This window comes from Drosophila santomea, chromosome 3R, assembly GCF_016746245.2.
Source record: "Drosophila santomea strain STO CAGO 1482 chromosome 3R, Prin_Dsan_1.1, whole genome shotgun sequence".
Taxonomy (NCBI): Eukaryota; Metazoa; Arthropoda; class Insecta; order Diptera; family Drosophilidae; genus Drosophila; species Drosophila santomea.
This window is the reverse complement of record NC_053019.2, coordinates 9,341,745-9,361,427: the sequence shown is the minus strand read 5'-3', so window position 1 is coordinate 9,361,427 and position 19,683 is coordinate 9,341,745. Positions and strand designations below refer to the sequence as shown.

General features: G+C 44.1%; 6 protein-coding genes across 7 annotated transcripts; 4 read left to right on the top strand and 2 right to left on the bottom strand.

Moving 5' to 3' along the window:
- Window positions 1–3: 3 nt before the first annotated feature.
- Window positions 4–1,107, top strand: LOC120453688 (39S ribosomal protein L47, mitochondrial). The gene is made up of 4 exons (XM_039638508.1): window positions 4–162; window positions 241–523; window positions 575–852; window positions 908–1,107. The coding sequence occupies exons 1-4, from the start codon at window positions 59–61 to the stop codon at window positions 1,056–1,058; spliced, it is 816 nt and encodes a 271-aa protein (XP_039494442.1). The 5' UTR covers window positions 4–58; the 3' UTR covers window positions 1,059–1,107.
- On the bottom strand, window positions 1,099–2,714 carry LOC120453687 (DNA ligase 1). Its single transcript, XM_039638507.1, has 2 exons — window positions 2,556–2,714; window positions 1,099–2,498 (listed from the first exon to the last, which is right to left on the bottom strand). Exons 1-2 carry the CDS (start codon window positions 2,580–2,582, stop codon window positions 1,113–1,115), a joined length of 1,413 nt encoding a protein of 470 aa, XP_039494441.1. The 5' UTR covers window positions 2,583–2,714; the 3' UTR covers window positions 1,099–1,112.
- Window positions 2,715–2,881: 167 nt separating this feature from the next.
- LOC120453689 (ras-like protein 1) lies at window positions 2,882–5,415 on the top strand. The gene is made up of 4 exons (XM_039638509.2): window positions 2,882–3,172; window positions 3,505–3,817; window positions 3,978–4,234; window positions 4,294–5,415. Exons 2-4 carry the CDS (start codon window positions 3,679–3,681, stop codon window positions 4,465–4,467), a joined length of 570 nt encoding a protein of 189 aa, XP_039494443.1. The 5' UTR covers window positions 2,882–3,172; window positions 3,505–3,678; the 3' UTR covers window positions 4,468–5,415.
- Window positions 5,416–5,729: 314 nt separating this feature from the next.
- On the top strand, window positions 5,730–10,332 carry LOC120451471 (heterogeneous nuclear ribonucleoprotein M). 2 transcript variants are annotated; one of them, XM_039635160.1, is made up of 5 exons: window positions 5,730–5,895; window positions 6,044–6,642; window positions 7,714–7,852; window positions 8,740–9,868; window positions 9,927–10,332. In XM_039635160.1, the coding sequence occupies exons 2-5, from the start codon at window positions 6,050–6,052 to the stop codon at window positions 9,980–9,982; spliced, it is 1,917 nt and encodes a 638-aa protein (XP_039491094.1). In that variant the 5' UTR covers window positions 5,730–5,895; window positions 6,044–6,049; the 3' UTR covers window positions 9,983–10,332. The 2 variants fall into 2 exon arrangements, with proteins under 2 accessions (XP_039491094.1, XP_039491095.1); XM_039635161.1 differs by lacking the exons at window positions 7,714–7,852; window positions 9,927–10,332 and having other exon boundaries at window positions 8,740–8,956.
- Window positions 10,333–11,575, bottom strand: LOC120451472. The gene is made up of 2 exons (XM_039635164.1): window positions 11,450–11,575; window positions 10,333–11,394 (listed from the first exon to the last, which is right to left on the bottom strand). The coding sequence occupies exons 1-2, from the start codon at window positions 11,477–11,479 to the stop codon at window positions 10,489–10,491; spliced, it is 936 nt and encodes a 311-aa protein (XP_039491098.1). The 5' UTR covers window positions 11,480–11,575; the 3' UTR covers window positions 10,333–10,488.
- Window positions 11,576–13,758: 2,183 nt separating this feature from the next.
- On the top strand, window positions 13,759–19,361 carry LOC120453218 (ras-like GTP-binding protein RhoL). The gene is made up of 4 exons (XM_039637809.1): window positions 13,759–13,924; window positions 18,411–18,694; window positions 18,758–18,928; window positions 19,002–19,361. Exons 2-4 carry the CDS (start codon window positions 18,449–18,451, stop codon window positions 19,155–19,157), a joined length of 573 nt encoding a protein of 190 aa, XP_039493743.1. The 5' UTR covers window positions 13,759–13,924; window positions 18,411–18,448; the 3' UTR covers window positions 19,158–19,361.
- Window positions 19,362–19,683: the final 322 nt, after the last annotated feature.

Here is a 19,683-nt window from a genome sequence, read left to right as displayed (position 1 = left end):
AATCGATACTTCGAATAATCGGTTGTCGTTGCTCCAGCTGTTGTGTTCGGTCGGAAAAATGTCTTCGACGTTAATAAAATGCTTTAATTTGGCAAAAACTGTGAAAAATGCGACAGTCAAGAGCTTTCTGGCAGCTCCTAAGCAGCCATGGCAGGCCTGCAGGTGCGTTCTCTTATACAAACCCGACTTTCACACAGAATAACTGATAAAAACGCGCCTTTGTTTTTATGTAATATGTAGTGCGGCCGCCCTGCAAACGCCGCATGTTCAAATGCCGATGCAGATGCACACTTCCCCAGTTCGCCGGGATCTGATGGAGTTCTTCGACGACAAGAAGAACTGGAGCGAGAACGAGGTGAAGGTGGGCCGCGCCTGGCGCACGGAGGAGCTGCGCATCAAGTCCAACAAGGAGCTGCACCAGCTGTGGTTCGTGCTCCTCAAGGAGCGCAACATGCTGCTGACCATGGAGCACGAGTGCAACGACAAAATGGAAGTCTTCCCTAGTCCGGAGCGTATCGACAAGGTTGGCAATCCTTGATGGTTGGGATTTTTTTCTAAATCTTCCGAATTTCAGGTGAAAATCTCCATGGAAAACCTCGAGACAGTAGTGAGGGAGCGCAACAAGGCGTATCACCTGCTGGAAACAGGTGAAACGGGTGAACGGCCCCAGAAGGCGGTGAAGAACGCATTTGGCCTGCAGGTATCATACAAATCTTGCGAGCACGCCTTGCCGCCCTTCATGAACCTCAAATGGATCAAATCCCGCAACATTGGCTTCGGCGGCAGAGCTGTGAACAGATTCCTCCTAAAGTACAGGGAGAAACTCTACAATGCCAAGCGCAAGGCGAAGAAGTATGTTGTCTTTGGCTAAACAGAGAATCTCAATTAAAATCTTGTTATTTTGCAGCCGCTCCCGTAACGAAGTTATGATGATCCTGCGTCGCAACCCCAACTTCGACCTGAATGTGCTGCGTCGCAAGTTCCCCGATGTCAACGTGGACAAGCTGTGCAACGAGGATAAGATACGTGGTCACTATGTGCCCAAAGTTGGCGTATGAGCTACCAAGCGGCAGTTATTTAGTTATTAAAACAACATAATACCATCGACATGTTTAATCTTCGTCAAACTTAATCTTGGTGCCCTGAAATGCAGCAATTTTCGGTTTAAACTTCTGTTTCGCCACCCAAGACGGATGCATGCCGTCGGTGGGCAAAGGAGCTGGAGCCGCAGTCGTGGTTGAATGATTGATACTTGGAGCAATAATTTCTGCCGCCTGGCCATCGTCGCCGAATGTAATCTTCTTGCCTCGAAAATCACCAATGATCGGTTTCTGCTGTTGCTTGGCCAACCAGGAGGGATGACGATCATCGGTTGGCTTTCTTGCTTTGAACTCTGGCTGTCTTTCCGGTTTTTCACGATATGTATTCGTCCGTCGCTCTTCGTTGCGGAACTTCTTGACTGGCGGCGGACCCTGTTCCTCTTCAGCTTCGCTGTCATTGTCCCCGGAAAGAACCACGGCGCTGGACAAGTACGGCTGGCCTGATTCCGTGATGAAAAAGGGATCAACGACATGTGTGGGACGATCGCTGTCAGGTTGCGGTTCCTCTTCATCAATGCTCGGCTGCCTTTCTAAGTGAGGCTTAGGCTTCTTCTCCTTGTCTTGCTTTTTCTCCGAAGGTTTTGACTTAGATTCCTTCGGTTTGCGTTCTGCTTGTTGAATTTTATCAGAGGTTGTGCTATTCTCCTTGAATGACTCCTCAAAAGACTCTTTTTTGGGATTGGGCTTAGTTTTCTCAGGCTTGATCTGCTCATCAAAAGCTTGCTTTTTCTTAAGGCTTTTATCTTTTTTGGCTGCTGCTTTAGGTGTCTTTTCCTTTTTGACTTTAAGAGGCACTGGAGGATTTTCGTTTTCAACTGAAGTCTGAGGGACCTCCTCGACCTTAACTGGGCTGACTTGGAGAGTAGGTGTTTCCGCAGCCGCTCCGTTAACTTCTGCATTCGCCACTTTGTTCTGCTCTAACCACTCCAATCTGTTTTTGGTTTGAGCCTTCTGCTCCTTCAGCTCCTTGCGTTTCCGCTTCCGCTCCTCAGTGCGTTCTATTTTGGCCCGTCGCTTGCTCGTCTCCTGGATCTCCTCCCGCCACTTGGCCTCTTTGTCGGTGCTCAGCTTCAGGGTTTCCACAAACTTGTCCACCAGTCCGTGCATCAATTTGTTTAGCCGCAGCATGGCAATGCCCAGTTCATCTGGCGTGGAGCGCTCGTTGGCAATCACCGCATTGGGATTTGTGCCCTCCTGGAGGAGCGATTGGCGCACCATGTCCATGCACTTTAGGGCCTTCAACTGGGCCAGGCATTCTGTGTTCTTGCGTAAACGAATCTTTTCCTTTTCATTGTCCGGATTTTTGGCCAGAACATCTTTTGTTTTTCGCAGCTTCTGTACGACTTTGGCGATGGTCTGTGCGCGTGCCTTTTGAATGACCTTCTTGTTGGATATCACCTGCAAAAGTTCTTGTTAATTAAAAAGCTATAATTTAAGATAAAATCGTTTATTTACCAAATTATTAAATTTCAATCTGTCCATGCTGTTTTAGTTACAGTGGTGGTTGAAAGAATAGACTCAGGTTTGTGTCTGTGCTAGGAAACGGTGATGCCAGCCCGATCAACTACAAAACAGAATTTTTGAAAGTAAAAATCGTAGGTCTGTTTTCACAGAAAGCTATATGGATCAAATTATTTCCAATTGTTCTCAGTTAAGGCGAATTATATAAAGCCGCGTAAAATGCATGCGTAATATCAGTTCCGAAATAGCAATCGCTATCGCAGAACAATCGATAGAGCCGGCCAGAATGCAGCCATCGGCATCGATAGTGCCATCGGCTTGGTGCCAGCACTAGTATCTTCACAGCTACGTACAGCCTAGATTTCATCTGCATTTCACATACGGATTTATTGTTTTCCTGCGCTGTTAATTGCAATTACCGCACGGCAATTAAAGTGGTGCCATCGAGGACTACCGCCTGTCGCACCGTTAGCCGCGAAAGTGACGTGAAACGTGCCCAGCAACTGCGCCGCGCGCGAGAGCGAGAAAGGTGGAGCAGAGCAGAGCACTGACAGAGAGGAGCGGAGCGGAAAAACAAGGAGGAGCTAGCTGAAAAGGCAGCAACAAAGAAGGTCCGCAGCCCCGGCAGGCAAAAGAAAAATAAAGAAAAAGGCGACAAACAACGCCGCCGAACTGGCAAATTCGGCTAGTTAACGACACGGCAGTGAGGGAGATTAACTAATTTGCATGGAGCGAATGAGTTTTAATTTTAGTTTGAGTCATTGATCTCTTTTTTCCCATTTTTTTTTGTTTGCCCGTCTGGCTGTGTGCATGCAGTGGTGCGTGCGTGTGTGTGCGAGTGAGCGCCTATTCGCAGTGACTCAGTGACGTGCATTAATTTCTGCCTAATTATGCGCTTAATTTATTTTAATCAATCTTAATTAATAATTTACTCCACTTGCAGCCCATACACGCACACTCACCCACACAAGCACACGCACACGCACACTAGCGTACGGAGAGAGAGACTGCATCTGCGGGCGCTCAACAAAGAGAGTAAGCATCGATCGCGAGAGAGAGACTGTGACTGTGACTGCGACTGCGACTACGGCAAATCGAAAACGGACACCACAGCCAAATGACGGAATACAAACTGGTCGTCGTTGGAGCCGGAGGCGTGGGCAAGTCCGCGCTCACCATCCAGCTAATCCAAAACCATTTCGTGGACGAGTACGATCCCACAATCGAGGACTCCTACCGAAAGCAAGTGGTTATCGGTGAGTTATACTAAAATCTGGTATTGCAAAGGGTGCCAGTCTCTAGAGATTTCTTCGCCCTTTCGCTGTTCTGGTTTCCCGTTTAAAGGAAATTTCCAAGAGTAAACCAAAGGAGATCTTAAAGAGTCGAGATATTCTAACTTATTATATTCCCCTGCAGATGGAGAGACCTGCCTGCTGGACATCCTGGACACCGCCGGCCAAGAGGAGTACTCGGCCATGCGAGATCAGTATATGCGGACCGGTGAGGGCTTCCTGCTGGTCTTTGCCGTAAACAGTGCGAAGTCCTTCGAGGATATCGGCACCTACCGTGAGCAGATCAAGCGCGTGAAGGACGCCGAGGAGGTGCCCATGGTGCTGGTGGGCAACAAATGTGATCTGGCCTCGTGGAACGTTAACAACGAGCAGGCAAGAGAGGTGAGTTCGAGCCTTCAGTATTCCCAACGAGCCTTCCATTCATTATGTTTTGTTCTTAGGTGGCCAAACAGTACGGCATTCCATACATTGAGACATCCGCCAAGACGCGCATGGGCGTGGACGATGCATTTTACACACTGGTGCGCGAAATCCGCAAGGACAAGGACAACAAGGGGCGGAGGGGCCGCAAAATGAACAAGCCGAATCGTAGATTTAAATGTAAAATGCTCTAAACGGCCTCGCATTGGTTATTATTCACTTTTTATTTCTTCAAATGTCGCCTGTTTGTCTGTATGTGCGTCGGCGGATCGCCGATCGTCCCGGAATCGATGGTTTGTCCATTTTGGACACACAATGCGAAAAACACACACATGTGGGAGCGTGTTGGTCGGTGCAATTGTCAGATAAAAGATGAGAAATTGTAATTAATTTAAGTAACTAGAGTTTTATGTACGTCGAAATGATTTTGTGAATGTGTGTGTTTTGTGTCGTTTGAAAGGCTGCGAGGCGCCCTTTTAAGAGTATTAACAATAACAAGCAAACAAAAACGAACGAAGCAAATCGAAAATGAAAATGAATATGTACCTCTACATAAAAACTATGAATACTGTTGTAACTGCCTTGGTTCAGCTGCTATATCCGTTTGTTTTCAACCAGCACTTAACTTGATTCTATGTTGTTTGTACTTTAACAGATACTCCGTGCTTAAAACCAAAACGCGATGTAAACAAATATTGTGAATTTTTAGAGCCCTGTTATCTATTGGTTTTAACCCGACAGTCATACATAAATGCAATCTTTTTTCGCACACACGCACGAGCAGAATTCCATTAGTATTCATCATTAGAGAACAAACAAACAAATGCCGATAAGCTCACAGCAATTTTCGCACAAACGAGCAAATTCGCTAGCCCCAAACTAGATTTATGTTCAGTTAAACACATATTTGTGGTGCTACGATGATGAAATTATAATCCGTATGAGTTCTTGAGATATGCCTTTCTTTCTACTTACCATACTGACAGATCAATCGGAGAGAAAACAAACAGCCAATTAAAATTACATTATATAGTTTGCTTTAAGCTTTTTATACATACATACATACATTTAATATTTAATTTTTTGTATTAATTTTTGCCATACAAAAAGAAACGAAATAAATCGATTGTGTGTACTATTTATGCAATGTGGTTTCAGTTTAGCGCGGCGTCAATTAATTTATTTCTTGGAGATTATATTTATGAATCAAAGTTAGCAACTTATGCATGACTTGTTTAGCGAATCTACAAAATCCTTTTGTTAAAACCAACTTTTTTGGAATAATTGAATTCAAATACTTTGATTATTTGCGTTGCGCGCGTAAACTGCAAAATGCTTACAATTCGATAATTCGAAAAACAGTTTCGAAAAGCGGCAATAATAGTCTATAGAAATCGGATATTCGATAACAATCGGGAAGCTATCGATTGATCTGCTATCAAAATGTCATTGTTGGGGTTATCGTATCACTGTCAGCTCTAACAAAAAAATTCTGTGCGTTTTTCTATTGATCTCGGAAACTGTAGAGTTTGTCAAAAACGTTTTTTGCATAATTATAACTACGCCGTAAGCAGCAAAAGAGAGATATACCCAGTATTAAGAGCACAGCCATAACTAAAAAGGTAAACTAAAACGCAAACGCAGAAAAGAACATTTGGCGAAAAAACGTCCATTGACGCGGTCGCCATTTTGTTTTCGCGGACGCCACTCCGGGTGTGTACTACTACGAATATTACAAAAACTACAAAACACATTGCGATTCCCTTGCAGTCTACAATGAGCATGGACGCTGGTAACTCCGTGGAGAACCGCGAGAAGGAGCGCGACCGCCGTGGACGCGGCGCACGTGGCTCCCGTTTCTCGGACGCTGATGGCAACGGAAACGCCGGTGGAAACCAGGGAGGCGGCGGAGGAGGCGGTGGTGGCAACAATGTTCGCGACCGGAGCCGCGAACGTCGCAATTGCCGCGTTTACATTTCTAACATTCCATACGACTACCGTTGGCAGGATCTGAAGGATCTGTTCCGCCGCATCGTCGGCTCTATTGAGTACGTGCAGCTGTTCTTCGATGAGAGCGGCAAGGCGCGTGGCTGTGGCATTGTGGAGTTCAAGGATCCGGAGAACGTGCAGAAGGCCCTGGAAAAGATGAACCGCTATGAGGTGAATGGCCGCGAACTGGTGGTCAAGGAGGATCACGGCGAGCAGCGCGATCAGTACGGCCGCATAGTGCGAGATGGAGCCGGAGGCGGTGGTGGAGGAGGTGGCGTTGGCGGCGGCAATGGTGGCAACAATGGAGGAGGTGGCGGCGGTGGCCGTGACCACATGGATGACCGCGATCGTGGTTTCCAAAGGCGAGACGACGACAGATTGTGAGTACCGTCTCTATGCTTATATCCTATATGTGTACTTTTTCCGATGTTCTGGAGCAGGAAAGCAGAGTTCATGGCACGCATAAATTATTCAATTCTTACAAACTTCCCAGCTGGCAGTGGTTCCATTTAAATTTTATCAACGATTGCGGACTCTGAATTGAATCGAGTTTAGTTTGATTTTTCATATATGTATGTAGGTCAGGAATAGATCGCAAGATATTTCATCCTTAAGTTGCTGCTTTCGTATTTGTGTATAGGATAGCAGTTAGATTAATGTATGGCTATTATCACGAGCGAACTGAATCTTTTATTTTAGGGAATATCGAATGTCGTTTGTGAATCAACTGAATTTACATTCAGTCCAGTGTTCGTACTGTGAGTTTATCGAGGTTTCTCAGGATTTTCGTATCAAATTGAACCACATGTCTTTCGAAAATTTTTCTGATCGCTGACTTAATTGATAGAAAATGTTAATTAGGGAAACATGTCAAAAATTTCGTTAGCATGTAAGAAAAAGAACTATTTCTATTAGCTACGAGTTCACAAAAATATAAATCGTACTTTTCATAACAGTTAGTAGTAATGCGCAGGTATATATGAAGTTTGTTCATCTGATTACAACGAAGCCTCCGAAGTTCTCTTAATATCAATGATTTTTTCATTAAAAAAAGTGCTCCGTTTCGATCTCAAGTCAATTTTGTATGTTTAGTGTTGAGGTTGAAGGTTGATCACAGCATTTAAAGTCGGAAGTGTTTGATTTTTGGCGCTGGCAGCATAATATGTGTTTAAATTTTCTTAAAAGATCAAGGATTGCTGGAAAATCGCTTAGCTACATCGGAGTTACTTTTTGCGCTGTTTTTGAAAAACAGAAATATTCGATATTCAATTATAAAGATATTTTAAGTCAGGAGCTGAAAAAAAGAAGCGTATTATACGATTTTAAACTGAAGGTAATATGTAAACGCGTTTGAATATCCTGCGGCTCTCTTGGTATCCCACTTCTCGTAGCTGAAGCTTACTTGTGCCTTTTGTTATCTTTCTCTGGAAATCTGGCTTCTCTTTTTCTAGATCTGGGCGTAATAATTTTAACATGATGTCAAATGATTATAATAATTCGTCGAATTACAATTTGTATGGGCTTTCTGCTTCGTTTTTGGAGAGTCTTGGCATAAGTGGACCTTTGCATAATAAGGTTTTTGTTGCTAATGTGAGTATATTGTAATATAAAATTCCAATAATCCTATGTATAGTATTCAACTGGACCGGACCACACTACAAATATGCTGCGTTTTCTTTTTGCTTCGGGGTCCCTGCTTCGTATTTATAACCCGTCTAGGTCACATCCTGCAGAAGATACTGTTTACTTCTTTTAATTCATCTAAGTCGATCCAAAGTAATGACAACTCCACGGTATCCTTTCCTTTGCGACATATGTTCCTTTTCCCTTTCGAAATTGCGAATGGAATCGGATGTGCTGATGTGCTTAAGCGACTGGGTGAAACTACATGGACCAGGGAAAGACACTGATACCCTTTTCTACATCGCTGTACACTGAATACATTTTAGTTGATAACAATACCACAGAATGGGCCCTACGTATACTAGTTTCTCCTCAGAAAGGTGACTTAAGCGGCAACAACAAATTGGGCTAAAATCTTGTTTTCGAAAACGCATATTTTGTTTCGGTTAAGTTGTTTAATGATAATTGGTAAGTCTGCAATGAGTAGCAATGACTCCTGGAAGTTCCCTGACTGTTTGTTGGTTGCATTGTTTTGCCTCTTTCACACTTTTCACATTCGATTTTCCGCGAAGATCACCACTTCTTTTTCAAGGGTTATAAATATGAAGCAGATACGGGTGTAGAAAAATTCCACGTCGTCTCTGGGCTATTCCGTTTGGTTTCTGGGCACGTGTGCTGGACTGATTCTCCTGAGATTCTCGCCTATCGCCAGCATAGCTTTGCAGCAGCATGGTTTTGTCACTTGTTGGACAGACAGCAGTTGGAGTCAACATGGGCAACTTTTGAAACTATTTCAGTGGCTAAGCCATCGAATTGACGCACTGCTAATTTCACTTTCTTGACACTCCCTGCAGCTGGACTACAAGGTGGACAACAAGAAGCTCAAGCAGGTCTTCAAGCTGGCCGGCAAGGTGCAGAGCGTAGACCTTTCGCTGGACAAGGAGGGCAACAGCCGCGGCTTCGCTGTGATCGAGTACGACCATCCTGTGGAGGCTGTTCAGGCCATTTCCATGCTGGATCGTCAGATGCTTTTCGACCGTCGTATGACCGTGCGCCTGGACCGTATTCCGGATAAGAATGAAGGCATTAAGCTGCCCGAGGGCCTGGGAGGTGTGGGCATCGGCCTGGGACCCAACGGCGAGCCACTTAGGGATGTGGCCCATAACCTGCCCAACGGGGGTCAGAGCCAGGGCCAGTTGCTTGGCAACGCTCAGCAAGGATCTCAGCTTGGATCGGTGGGTAGCCAACCCAACAGCAGTGCGGTTAGCAACGCCACCACGAACCTGCTTAACAACCTGACCGGTGTTATGTTTGGCAACCATGCGGCAGTTCAGCCATCGCCTGTGGCTCCGGTACAAAAGCCTAGCCTGGGAAACAATTCCGGCACCGGCGGATTGAACTTAAACAATCTGAATCCCAGCCTTTTGGCTGCCGTCGTTGGCAATCTTGGTAACCAGGGAGGGAACTTAAGCAATCCCTTGCTGACTTCCTCGCTGAGCAACCTGGGTCTCAATCTGGGCAACTCCGGCAATGATGACAACCTGACCCCAAGCAATGTGGGTCTATCGAACAATTACAGCAGCGGCGGCACCGGTGGTGGTAATAACTACAGCTCTGGCAACAACTACAGCGGCGGCGGCGGCTCTAGCAACTTGGGATACAATGCCTACAGCAGCTCTGGTGGAGTGGGCGGCGGCAATGGAGGAGTTGGTGTAGATGGCAACGACTATAACACCGGCAATCCTTTGGATGTCTATGGCGGCGGCAGCAACGTGGGCAACTCCAATGTTGGCTCCGGCAATGCTGTCGGTGGGTCCCGAAAGTCGGACACCATCATTATTAAGAACGTTCCAATGAGCTGCACTTGGCAGACGCTGCGTGACAAGTTCCGTGAGATTGGAGACGTTAAGTTTGCGGAAATCCGCGGCAATGATGTGGGCGTTGTGCGTTTCTTTAAGGAGCGCGATGCCGAACTAGCCATTGGTGAGTGATGCTCGAAAAGAGAATTGTTTCAATATACTAAACTCCAATGTCTTTTCAGCGCTGATGGATGGCTCCCGCCTGGATGGGCGCAACATTAAAGTAACATACTTTTAAGTCAGGCAGTTAGGTTCCGAAATAGTTCTTCGTTTCTTGGCGCCAATTCACACTTCAAGCATGACCACATCCTCCGATGACCAATGAAATGAAATGAGCTGATTTTCCTTATTTCACTCGCAATACCGAAGTTATTTTAACGAATCACACAAGGAGCTCATCCAAACGAGTGCACCCACATATTTGTATAACTTTTATATATACTTACGGATATTAATATACAGACTAATATGATTATTGACGTTCCAAAAAAGAAAAACACAAAAAGAAGTCCCAATAAACCGGAAGACGCGATTCAAATTATTTTTAAGTCATTGAATTAAACGAAATAAAATAATGTAAACCCTGAATTGCAATGGTCATGTTATGATGTGTTTATTGAATTTTCGCTTAATTACTACAAGCATTGGTGGCTTTTGGGGTTTGATACATGAAAGATTCATCTTCCTACTTCTGAAAGAATTTACAATTGTATTTGCTTGCTTAAAAAATTAGATTTGATTTCCTTAATTGGCTGACGGGGCTGTTTTGAATCTTTCCAAGCGAGCGCGGGCCTTCTCCGACCAGGCGTCCTTCGATTCCGTTGTGGCGGGCGTTGTGGCAGCTGCTGTGACTGCTGCTGCTCCAAATCGCTCCTTCCGTTTCTGGAGACGATCCTCGGCCTTTGAGTTCGGAGCTTTGTCGGGCACCACGCATCCGAAACGTTCGGCACGTCTTTTGAGCGCCTCCTTTTGCTGCTCCTCCGTCTCCTTGTTGCCTTTGTTGGCCGTAATGGAGGCACTAGAGGATTTACTGATGGCCGCAGCAACTGCGGTTGCAGTGGTGGCCACAGCGGGAGCAGCGGTAGGTGTGATGCCGAACTTTTTGGCCCGCAGTTCCAATCGCTCTTGTGCAGTCAGCTGGGTAAGTTTCTTGTCTCCTGATGACTTCTCGGCATCCGTCTTTGGGCCAACCACAATTGGCTTATGCTTCTTGGTGGGAGTCTCTCCGGAGGAATCAGTAGCAGCTGCAGCGGGCGCCTCGTTCTCTTTAGATGGAGGTGTCCCCGTGCTGACCACCGTGCCCGTGGACTGCTGGGAGTTGTTTCGTTTGAGCACTATTTTCTTGGCCGGCACAGCTGCCTCTGAAGCCGCTGATGTCTTTTCTTCTGCCAGCAAATCCGGAATGGCCACAGTTGTAGGCGTGCTAATCGGACTCTTCAGGAGCTCATCGTCGTTCTCATCGCCCAGCAGCTTGTGCTCATCCTCGTCGGTCAAGGACACATCGTCGTCGTCAATGGCATCCGCAATGGCCGAATCCTCCAGAGAAAGGTCCCCCTCCAACAATGCGGTCTGCAATCGGTCCTGCAGTTCTGTTTTATTTCCATTCACGGTGAGTCCACGGAGCTTCAGCTCGCGCTTCAAGTCTGCCACCTAGAAAAAGAACATATACTTGGGATCATCTCCTATGTTTAATCTTGAAACCAACCTTCATTTTAGTCACGTCGTTTTCAGGCATTTTCACAGTTTTCGAAAAAAATTTACTCAAATGTTGTGAACACCCCGTACAGTTAGTGATGAGATAATTACTGAGCACATAGAAGTTATCGATTGCTTAAACTAATGTTTGTGTGTCGTGATGCGATTGCATGCGAATCATATTTATTGCTATCTCATTTGTTTTAAATTATTTTGTAACCAAATTAAAATAAAAAACAAAAAATGTGCCTCAAAAATGATTAGTTTTAAAATAGAAAAGAGAAAATTAAAATATTTAAATCTTTAACCTATGACATGAACCCAATATGATATTATGGGAGCGAGAGAATACTGTCCAATCTGATATACATAACAATCAATCGATAACAAAATACCAGAGCCTATAGATTCACTTATTTACAGTCCAGTGTAATGGTTGCTGTCTTGTCTTTTGTTTTCAAAATAAGAACATAGAATATCTTATAAATCGGAGTTTTCTGGAAATCTCAAAATGCCCTATTCTTATGATTAGTAACGTAAAGCATAAAAATTTATGCTTTTCATCTTCAGTTTCTTTACTTTCGAGTCTTTTAATTTTAAAGTCATATCTACATAACTCCCCATTGGGTTTTTTGGCACACAAGCCAGCATCCGTTGATAATTCCTTCCTAGCCATTCATCCAAATGTTGTTTTTTTGTATACATATAAAGTAACTGTGCAGCAACCGCGATATGATTCTTGTAAAACTTTGGCCTTAAAACCTTTTTGCCTGTAGGCTAACGGGTATAAGGCAGATGTAGCTTTTCATGATTGTTTTAGGATTCGGACTAAGGTACAACGCCCTGAAGATTCTGAACACGCCACAGCTACTGGCACATTTGATTGGGGATCACTCCTAGCTTTCCACGATTGCTATTGGATCTGGTTATATATTTGTTTTTGTCACTTCAGCTCTCACCCCCATGAATCGCTGTGCCAGGCCGCTTGCACACGATAAGATATAAAATATGAGTGCTGTTCAGAAATAGCAACCGTGCACTCCGCACCCTTCGATCCGGATCCGCACAGACCGGAAACGGGAAATGGAGACACTCTGCAACATTATCTGGTCGCGCCCTCAGCTATTCTTAGTCGCCCTTTCTCCCTGCGAATTTGATTCTCTTCTTGTCGTGCTAGCAGTATTTCACCCTGCGACCTTGGGAATGGTGCAATTTGCACCCCAGCCACATTGAACTGTTCCTTTGAGTGCTTGAGTCCTTAGTGCGGCGCACCTGCTCATTTCTCCTGGTACATTGCCCATTGTCAAGAGGCTTCCAGAAGTATCTGTATCTGTGTTTGCAGTAGCGGCACACATGTTGCTCATGTGCTGCCTCAAGTAGCTATCCCTAATTGGCACTGCTGCACATTCATATCTGTGTATTAATAATTCTCCGACTCTTCTTCTCTTTGCTGTGACCGCCCGTCCGACTTTTTGGGTCGAAGCCTTTGTCACTTGACCTTTATTCCTTGTGACTTGCCCAGTGCAGTGGTGATTCTAATTAATGTAATGCCCCATCAACGTGTCGGCTAATTGAACTCTTACCCGTTTGGCGGTTCTTGGGCTTAATTACCCCTACATCGGCCAGATATAAAGCCTAAGCTTTGCCGCACGCACTGCCGGAATGTCGTTGATTAATGGCTCATGCCACATACTTCAGTTGCAGGGCGGGATATTAGGCAACAGGATTTGGAGCTCATAAATAGCTTTAAAGTTGTGTTTTGCTATCTCAGTTAAGTAATTATCTGTGTAGCATAAGCTTAATGCTTTGACGCACTTGCAAGTTGTATTCATTCGCTTATTCGTAGTTGGAAGTGCGTAAATGGATGTACAAACTTATTTTTGGTTTCAGTTAAACTTTACTTTTCAAAAAGAATACGTTTTCAATGGTGGAAACAAGTTAGAAACAAATGATTTCAATTAAATGGGAAGCATTGAGTTGGAATTGCTGACTAATTAGTTCTTGTCCACATCGTTTTGGACTTCAATAATCATGAACTCCAAATGAAATGCCAAACAATTTCGAGCTCTTTTAATTTCTTTTTTACAAACTCAGTGATTAGCTTGGACTTATAGGTCCCCAGATCCCCAAGAAGCTATGCTTATCCAAGCCATTGATAAGGAAACATTATATTGTGGGCCAAGTGCTAAGGGAGAACTGCTCTCTTCGCTCGCTCTTCGCGTATCTGCGAGATACTCGTACTGTCGTACTGCCAGATACTCGAACTGCGAGCGAAACAGAAACAACTCGCCGATGGTTCACTTCAGTTGTTTGACGACATCGCGAGCGATCGGTTGTGGCTATTCGTTTATCCGGTTTTTCGAGTAATCTCCAGTGTGGAACTGCGATCAAGTCGCACGTCATCGCCAGACGTGTTGTTCGATTGATTATTGCAAATAGTACGAGTACGGATAAAAGTACGGGCACACAAGCCCCGTATCTATAAGTACGTGCCAGTGCAAAGCGACTACGCATCCGAACCATCCCACCAAGTTCATCCTCGCATGCAGATGCAGCCAGTTGGCCAAACATCAAACTCATCGAAAACTGATCGAAAGAACCTAACACCCAGTGACCTTGCGATCTTTTGTGGGCGCTCAGTGGCTCGGCGGCTATAATAACAACATGTATCTCTTGCTGTAAACACTGTTTGCATAGAGCCCACAGAGTGGGAGAGCAGACTTCGTGATCGTTTCTTTATCACCTGAGTGACTTTGTATGGCGCTCACGTCACCCCCAACACCGCCACCACCCCCACCAGTCCCCCCTCCGCTTCGATCCCCTCCACAGCTCTGGAATGCCAAGCAGTTTCAGTATAGGAACCCAACTCTCTCGCCTCCAAACCCAAACCCAATCCCAATCTCTCTCTCTCTTATTCTTTGGGGAATGGGGATCTCGGCAGGCGACTTGATTCTCCACCATAATGGGTTCGATACCATGTTTAGCTATCAAGCAATTATATGGTTACACAGCCATTTAAAGGCCGTCGCAGGAAGCAGAGTACGTGAATCGCCAGTCCCTAATTCACGCATTCAATACACTCCATAATCCATAATGTCGCTAATCAATTCATGGCGACCTATGGCACCTATGGCACCTATGGCATCGATGGCACAATAAACACTCCGCATTAACCTCAATTAATTTAACTAATTGGCCGCGCGTGCCCTTGCAATCTGCCATTTGATTCATTTGATTCTGGATTCGCTGGTTCTTCTGGCCAAACGACTAGGTAACCAGCCATTGGTTTTCGCCATGGTTCCACTTATCGCAGTTGCTCTTTCAAGTCCAATTCCCTATGTACACCGCAGTCGCCTACACATCTATCTTATCTAATCAGATTATTAAATACGAAAACCCATGCGAGAAACCATAAAAATACATGCACATATACAGTTTGTATATTTTTCGCACAACGGGCAGAGCTGAATAAAAGTGTTTTGTGCTCTGAGCGGATGGTGAATAGGGGTCTATATAGAAATGTACCTATATACTATACAGCCGACTTGGAGTTCCAATTCGATCTGGTTTTGGGCGTGCAGATTAGTTTTACTGCTCTTGTGCAAAAAGCTTTTCAAATGCAAGCTAATTTTAAACACTCCTGCGTTAAAAGCAGAAATTTCATTTTGATAAACATATTATGTTCCCCCATAAAATGAGATCTCGCTTTCTTAAGAAACTCAAGCCAAGTAATCTCAGTTCTATAAAAGAACTACGTACCTATAGAACTCCACTGACGTAGTTTCTTATGCGTTATTATATCATAAACAACACTTACGGTCCGGAACTCTTGAAATAGCGACAATCGCACAATAGAGTCGGATGATCCATACACACTTGTAAAAGTGTTCACTTGTAATTCACTTATTGACTAACCGCCAGTCCGCCTTTGTGTAACTTGGTTATTTATGGAATCAAACTGAGAGTCCACATATGGAATTATGCATCCCATACTAAAGCCATACTAAAGCCATACTAAAGCCATACTAAAGCCATTCTAAAGCCATTCTAAAGCCTTGCTGAAGAGGCTGCTGATAAGACGCCTCAAAGCCTCAAAGCGAGCTTTGAACTTGGTTGACCCGACTGAATTGCACATGAATATAGCCAGTATATAGTGCAGCTATAGTGCAGATGTCGCGCTTGGAGACCTTTCCTCATCTTGGGCAATCATCGCCACCGAATGCAAAGAAAGAGGGAGTGTGAAATGTGGCAAGTCTTCCGAGATTCCGAGAACGTCGACTTCGTAACTTGATATGAAAAGTTTACAAGAGGCCAAGCCTGCAGATAACAATGAACTGGAGTAAGATGTTCAGGGACTGCAATGCATGTACATGTGCACATGCATATGCACTTCATGTTCCAAGGGAGTGCATTAAAGGCACAGCAATTATGTTTAAATAATTTATTATGTGTATTAATTTCGAGCCGCGCTCGATACAGTTTCATTTTCCATTTGCATCATCGGCCTGCCGTTTGATAAAGAGTTTCCGCTGTTTCCCGCACTGATAGAACGGCATAAGTTATGGTGCAGCAGTGTACAGGGTATCTTTGGGCTATTGGCACCCACTTGGAGTTTCGACTACTGCTCATTGCTCACACACCTGTTTTCCAATCCACAAGTTTGCCATGATGTAAACTCAGGAAGCTCATTCACGAGCATTGCTTAATCAGCTGGTTGTATAAATGTATAAATAGAAAAATTCGGTAGCATTGGAACTTAATTATTTGCACTCTTCTGTAGTCACTAAAACAGCAGCCGAAGCAGCAGCTGTTTGTTTATAATAATTTAAAACGCGTCCAAAGAGGCCAAAACAAAAGTGTGCTGTTTATTTAGTTTCGTTGTAGCTCTCTGGCCAAGTTTTGTGTTTTTTTTTTGGTTTTTGGCGCTGTTTGCTACCTAATGGTCTATTGTTCATGGGGATTTGTTTACTAATTTGGCAACGAAAGTAGAAAAAAGAACACTGCTGCTATTTGGGGATTCTGCTGCCATTTTGCTGGAAAGAACTCATTCGACTCAAATTCGCTAGCGTCATTCATACCGAATTAAAATATATGTAATTTGCTCAAAAGTCTGATCGCTTGAATACGTTTTCACTATTTTAGGCAACCACCAACCAGCCATGAAATGCGAATTTCATTGGCAAAATGCTTTGCCCCTCTTCAGGAAATGTTTGCAAAAAGCCATACAGCACATACGAAATCAATAAAAAGTTCACAAACCCAAAGAGAATAGCACTTAACCCCAACTTGGAGCCACTTACAATTGTAATTGCGTTGACCCAGGCACCAAAGTTCAAGTCCAGTCAAAGTTCAGCATCTGTGGATCGCGTGCCCAGAGAGCGTTTTATGTTCATTACTCACGCATGTGCCCCATCTCGCAGACATTCCAGTTATTGATCAAATGAGTAACATGAATTTTCAGTCGAGAAGTGTAAATGACTTTGTAATTTTCCCTACTCTATTTACTTTGCCAGCTCGGTTTATCTGCAAAATGTCATCTACTTATTGCGAACTGATAGATGGAAAATGTATTTGTTACTGGACTTGCTTGCTGGATTCAATCACTTTTATGAATAAGCTCTTGTACTTATAGGCGTAAACAATTTAATTATTGTTTTATATGCATTATAGGGATCTTTGGCCGTGGTTTGTGCTTTCTGTGGTCAAAAGTTGAAAAGTGCAGTGGAATCGAACGGTAAACGCTGATGAATGTCGCAACGCAACCGGTTTCTGATCTTCACTCTTTGAATAATTTGAGATGCAGCTTAAAGATGAAATTTGGTGTGGGTAGATTGGAAGACTTTTCCTGCCGATGAGATGAGTCACCGACAAAAGTGTGGTCTAGCTCTTCTAATAAACGCTTCCAGCTCTCTGATTTGCAATTAAGTAAACTGAGAGTGAACCTCAGACATCAACAAGTGTCCGCGATGAGTCATACTACACACAGTGAATAATTCCTGGTATTCGCATGAGTTTTCTGCTTAAGCGGATACCCCAAGAATTCCCACTCGTAGTATGAATTCGAATACAAAGACGAATAACAAATACGAATATGAATACGAATACCTAACGGCATCTCTTCTCATTTGTAAATCGGGCAAATGTCTTTTGATTTGGATTTTGTGCTGTTTTGGAGTTTGTGCTGAGTAGGGAAATCTAGTCCATGTTTTGGGTCAACTGGAAACCGACGAAACCAGTTTTAATTAAAAAAAGGAAAATTTATGAAACAAATGCGGTTTTGTTAGTTGGTTTTTGTGCCTGGACAGATACAGATGGTGAAAGTCTTTCAGTTTTGGCCCGGCCTTTATTTAATTGTTATGTAAGGCGGGGGGACAGCCATAAAAGCACATTTATTTCCATTAGAGATTTCGCAGAATCAATTGCGCTTGATGAATTCCAGTCCACACACAGTGCACACACAGTTGGCCCCTCGTAAAAGCTCAAATTGCCCGCACTTTAGTCGTTTTCAGTTTAACCGTCGATTAGATTAAAAAGTTTTGAAGTTCATGTGCGCGATATGGCTTGTTGTATCATCGACATGGCTAATTCAGGTGGACTCCTTGCCATGGTGTAAAAGTATTTCCAAAAGTAATATAATCATTTTCATTTCAAATTCGAAAAGAGCGGATGATATTCCGGCAACTGAATTCAACTGAAATAGAATGTAGATTAGAATTGTATACATCATTCACTTGCTCAGCAATATTTCCAGCTAATGCTGTTGAAGTTCATCATACATTTTCATATTCTGGATGAGCAGTATTCCCATTTCTGCTGTATTCCGCAAGTATGGAAGAGTGAAGCCAGCTAGGGGCAAAGCCTGAAGATTTCCGGTTGAAAGTGTGGGTGCGCCAAGATAAACACAGTGCGCCAACATCTGCCACCAAATGTTGCAATCCCAAAGTGACGCCTCTATTTTGTCCTCTTTGCAGCACTTACCCAACCAGAAGAGGCGAGGAAACAAGCGGGAATGACGACGAACATAACCAAGAGTCCGCGCCCGCTGAAAATAACCGTCGTGGGCGATGGCATGGTGGGCAAAACCTGCATGCTGATAACCTACACACAGAACGAGTTCCCCGAGGAGTATGTGCCCACAGTGTTCGACAACCACGCCTGCAACATCGCCGTCGACGACCGGGACTACAATCTGACCCTCTGGGATACGGCCGGGCAGGAGGATTACGAGAGGCTGCGTCCCCTCAGCTATCCAAATGTGAGTACGATTGCATTGCAAAGGGATGTTGTGATACCTAAACTGGAATCTATTGTTCCTTAGACAAACTGCTTCCTGTTGTGCTATTCGATCAGCAGTAGGACCTCATTCGAAAACGTGAAGAGCAAGTGGTGGCCGGAGATCCGTCACTTCTCCGCCCACGTTCCCGTGGTCCTGGTGGGCACCAAGCTGGACTTGCGCATTCCCAACTCGGAGAAGTTCGTGACCACACAGGTGAGTGTCATCACCCCCATAAACGCCCAATCCAGTTGCATACTAAGTGAGTGAGTTTTGTGCACTTTTTCAGGAGGGCAAGCGACTGCGCAAGGAGATACACGCATCCAATCTGGTCGAGTGCTCCGCCAAGAAGAAGCAGAACCTGCTGCAGGTCTTCGAGGAGGCGGTTAGAGCCGTCGAGAGGAAACCAAAGACGTCGTCCAAGCAATCGTGCAAAATACTGTGAACTAAGTGTATGCCTACTTTTAAATATTGTTATTATGCGTAATGTATTATGTTACTAATTTGCCTGACTATTTGTGCTTTGTGTAGAAAATTTAACGTTAAGTTTGTATTTTTAAGTGCCACTTGTGTGTAAACCATGTGTTTTGTTTGCAGCCAGGGCATTAATTGTAAAAAGATAAATAAAAACGGCACAAAATGAAAATTATATCCACATACATAATATATACGTATTAAAAGATAAGGTATTGAATTTAAATCGGATATGGCCATCAATTGTATATTCCAATAAAACCCTAGTCATTAATTGTCTGCTCTTCTTATTTAAAGAAAAAATAATTTTTTCATTCTGCGATCACGATTTCAAATTTGGCGCCATGTCTTATGTTATCTTTATGTTATCTTCGAATAGTTCAACATTTTAGTGTTGTCAACAGCTGTTAGCTTTAGTAAGGACATACACCACAGGTAGTGTGGCATGCAACCAGTCACATGTCGTTATTAGCCAACACTGAAGAGATACAAAACTG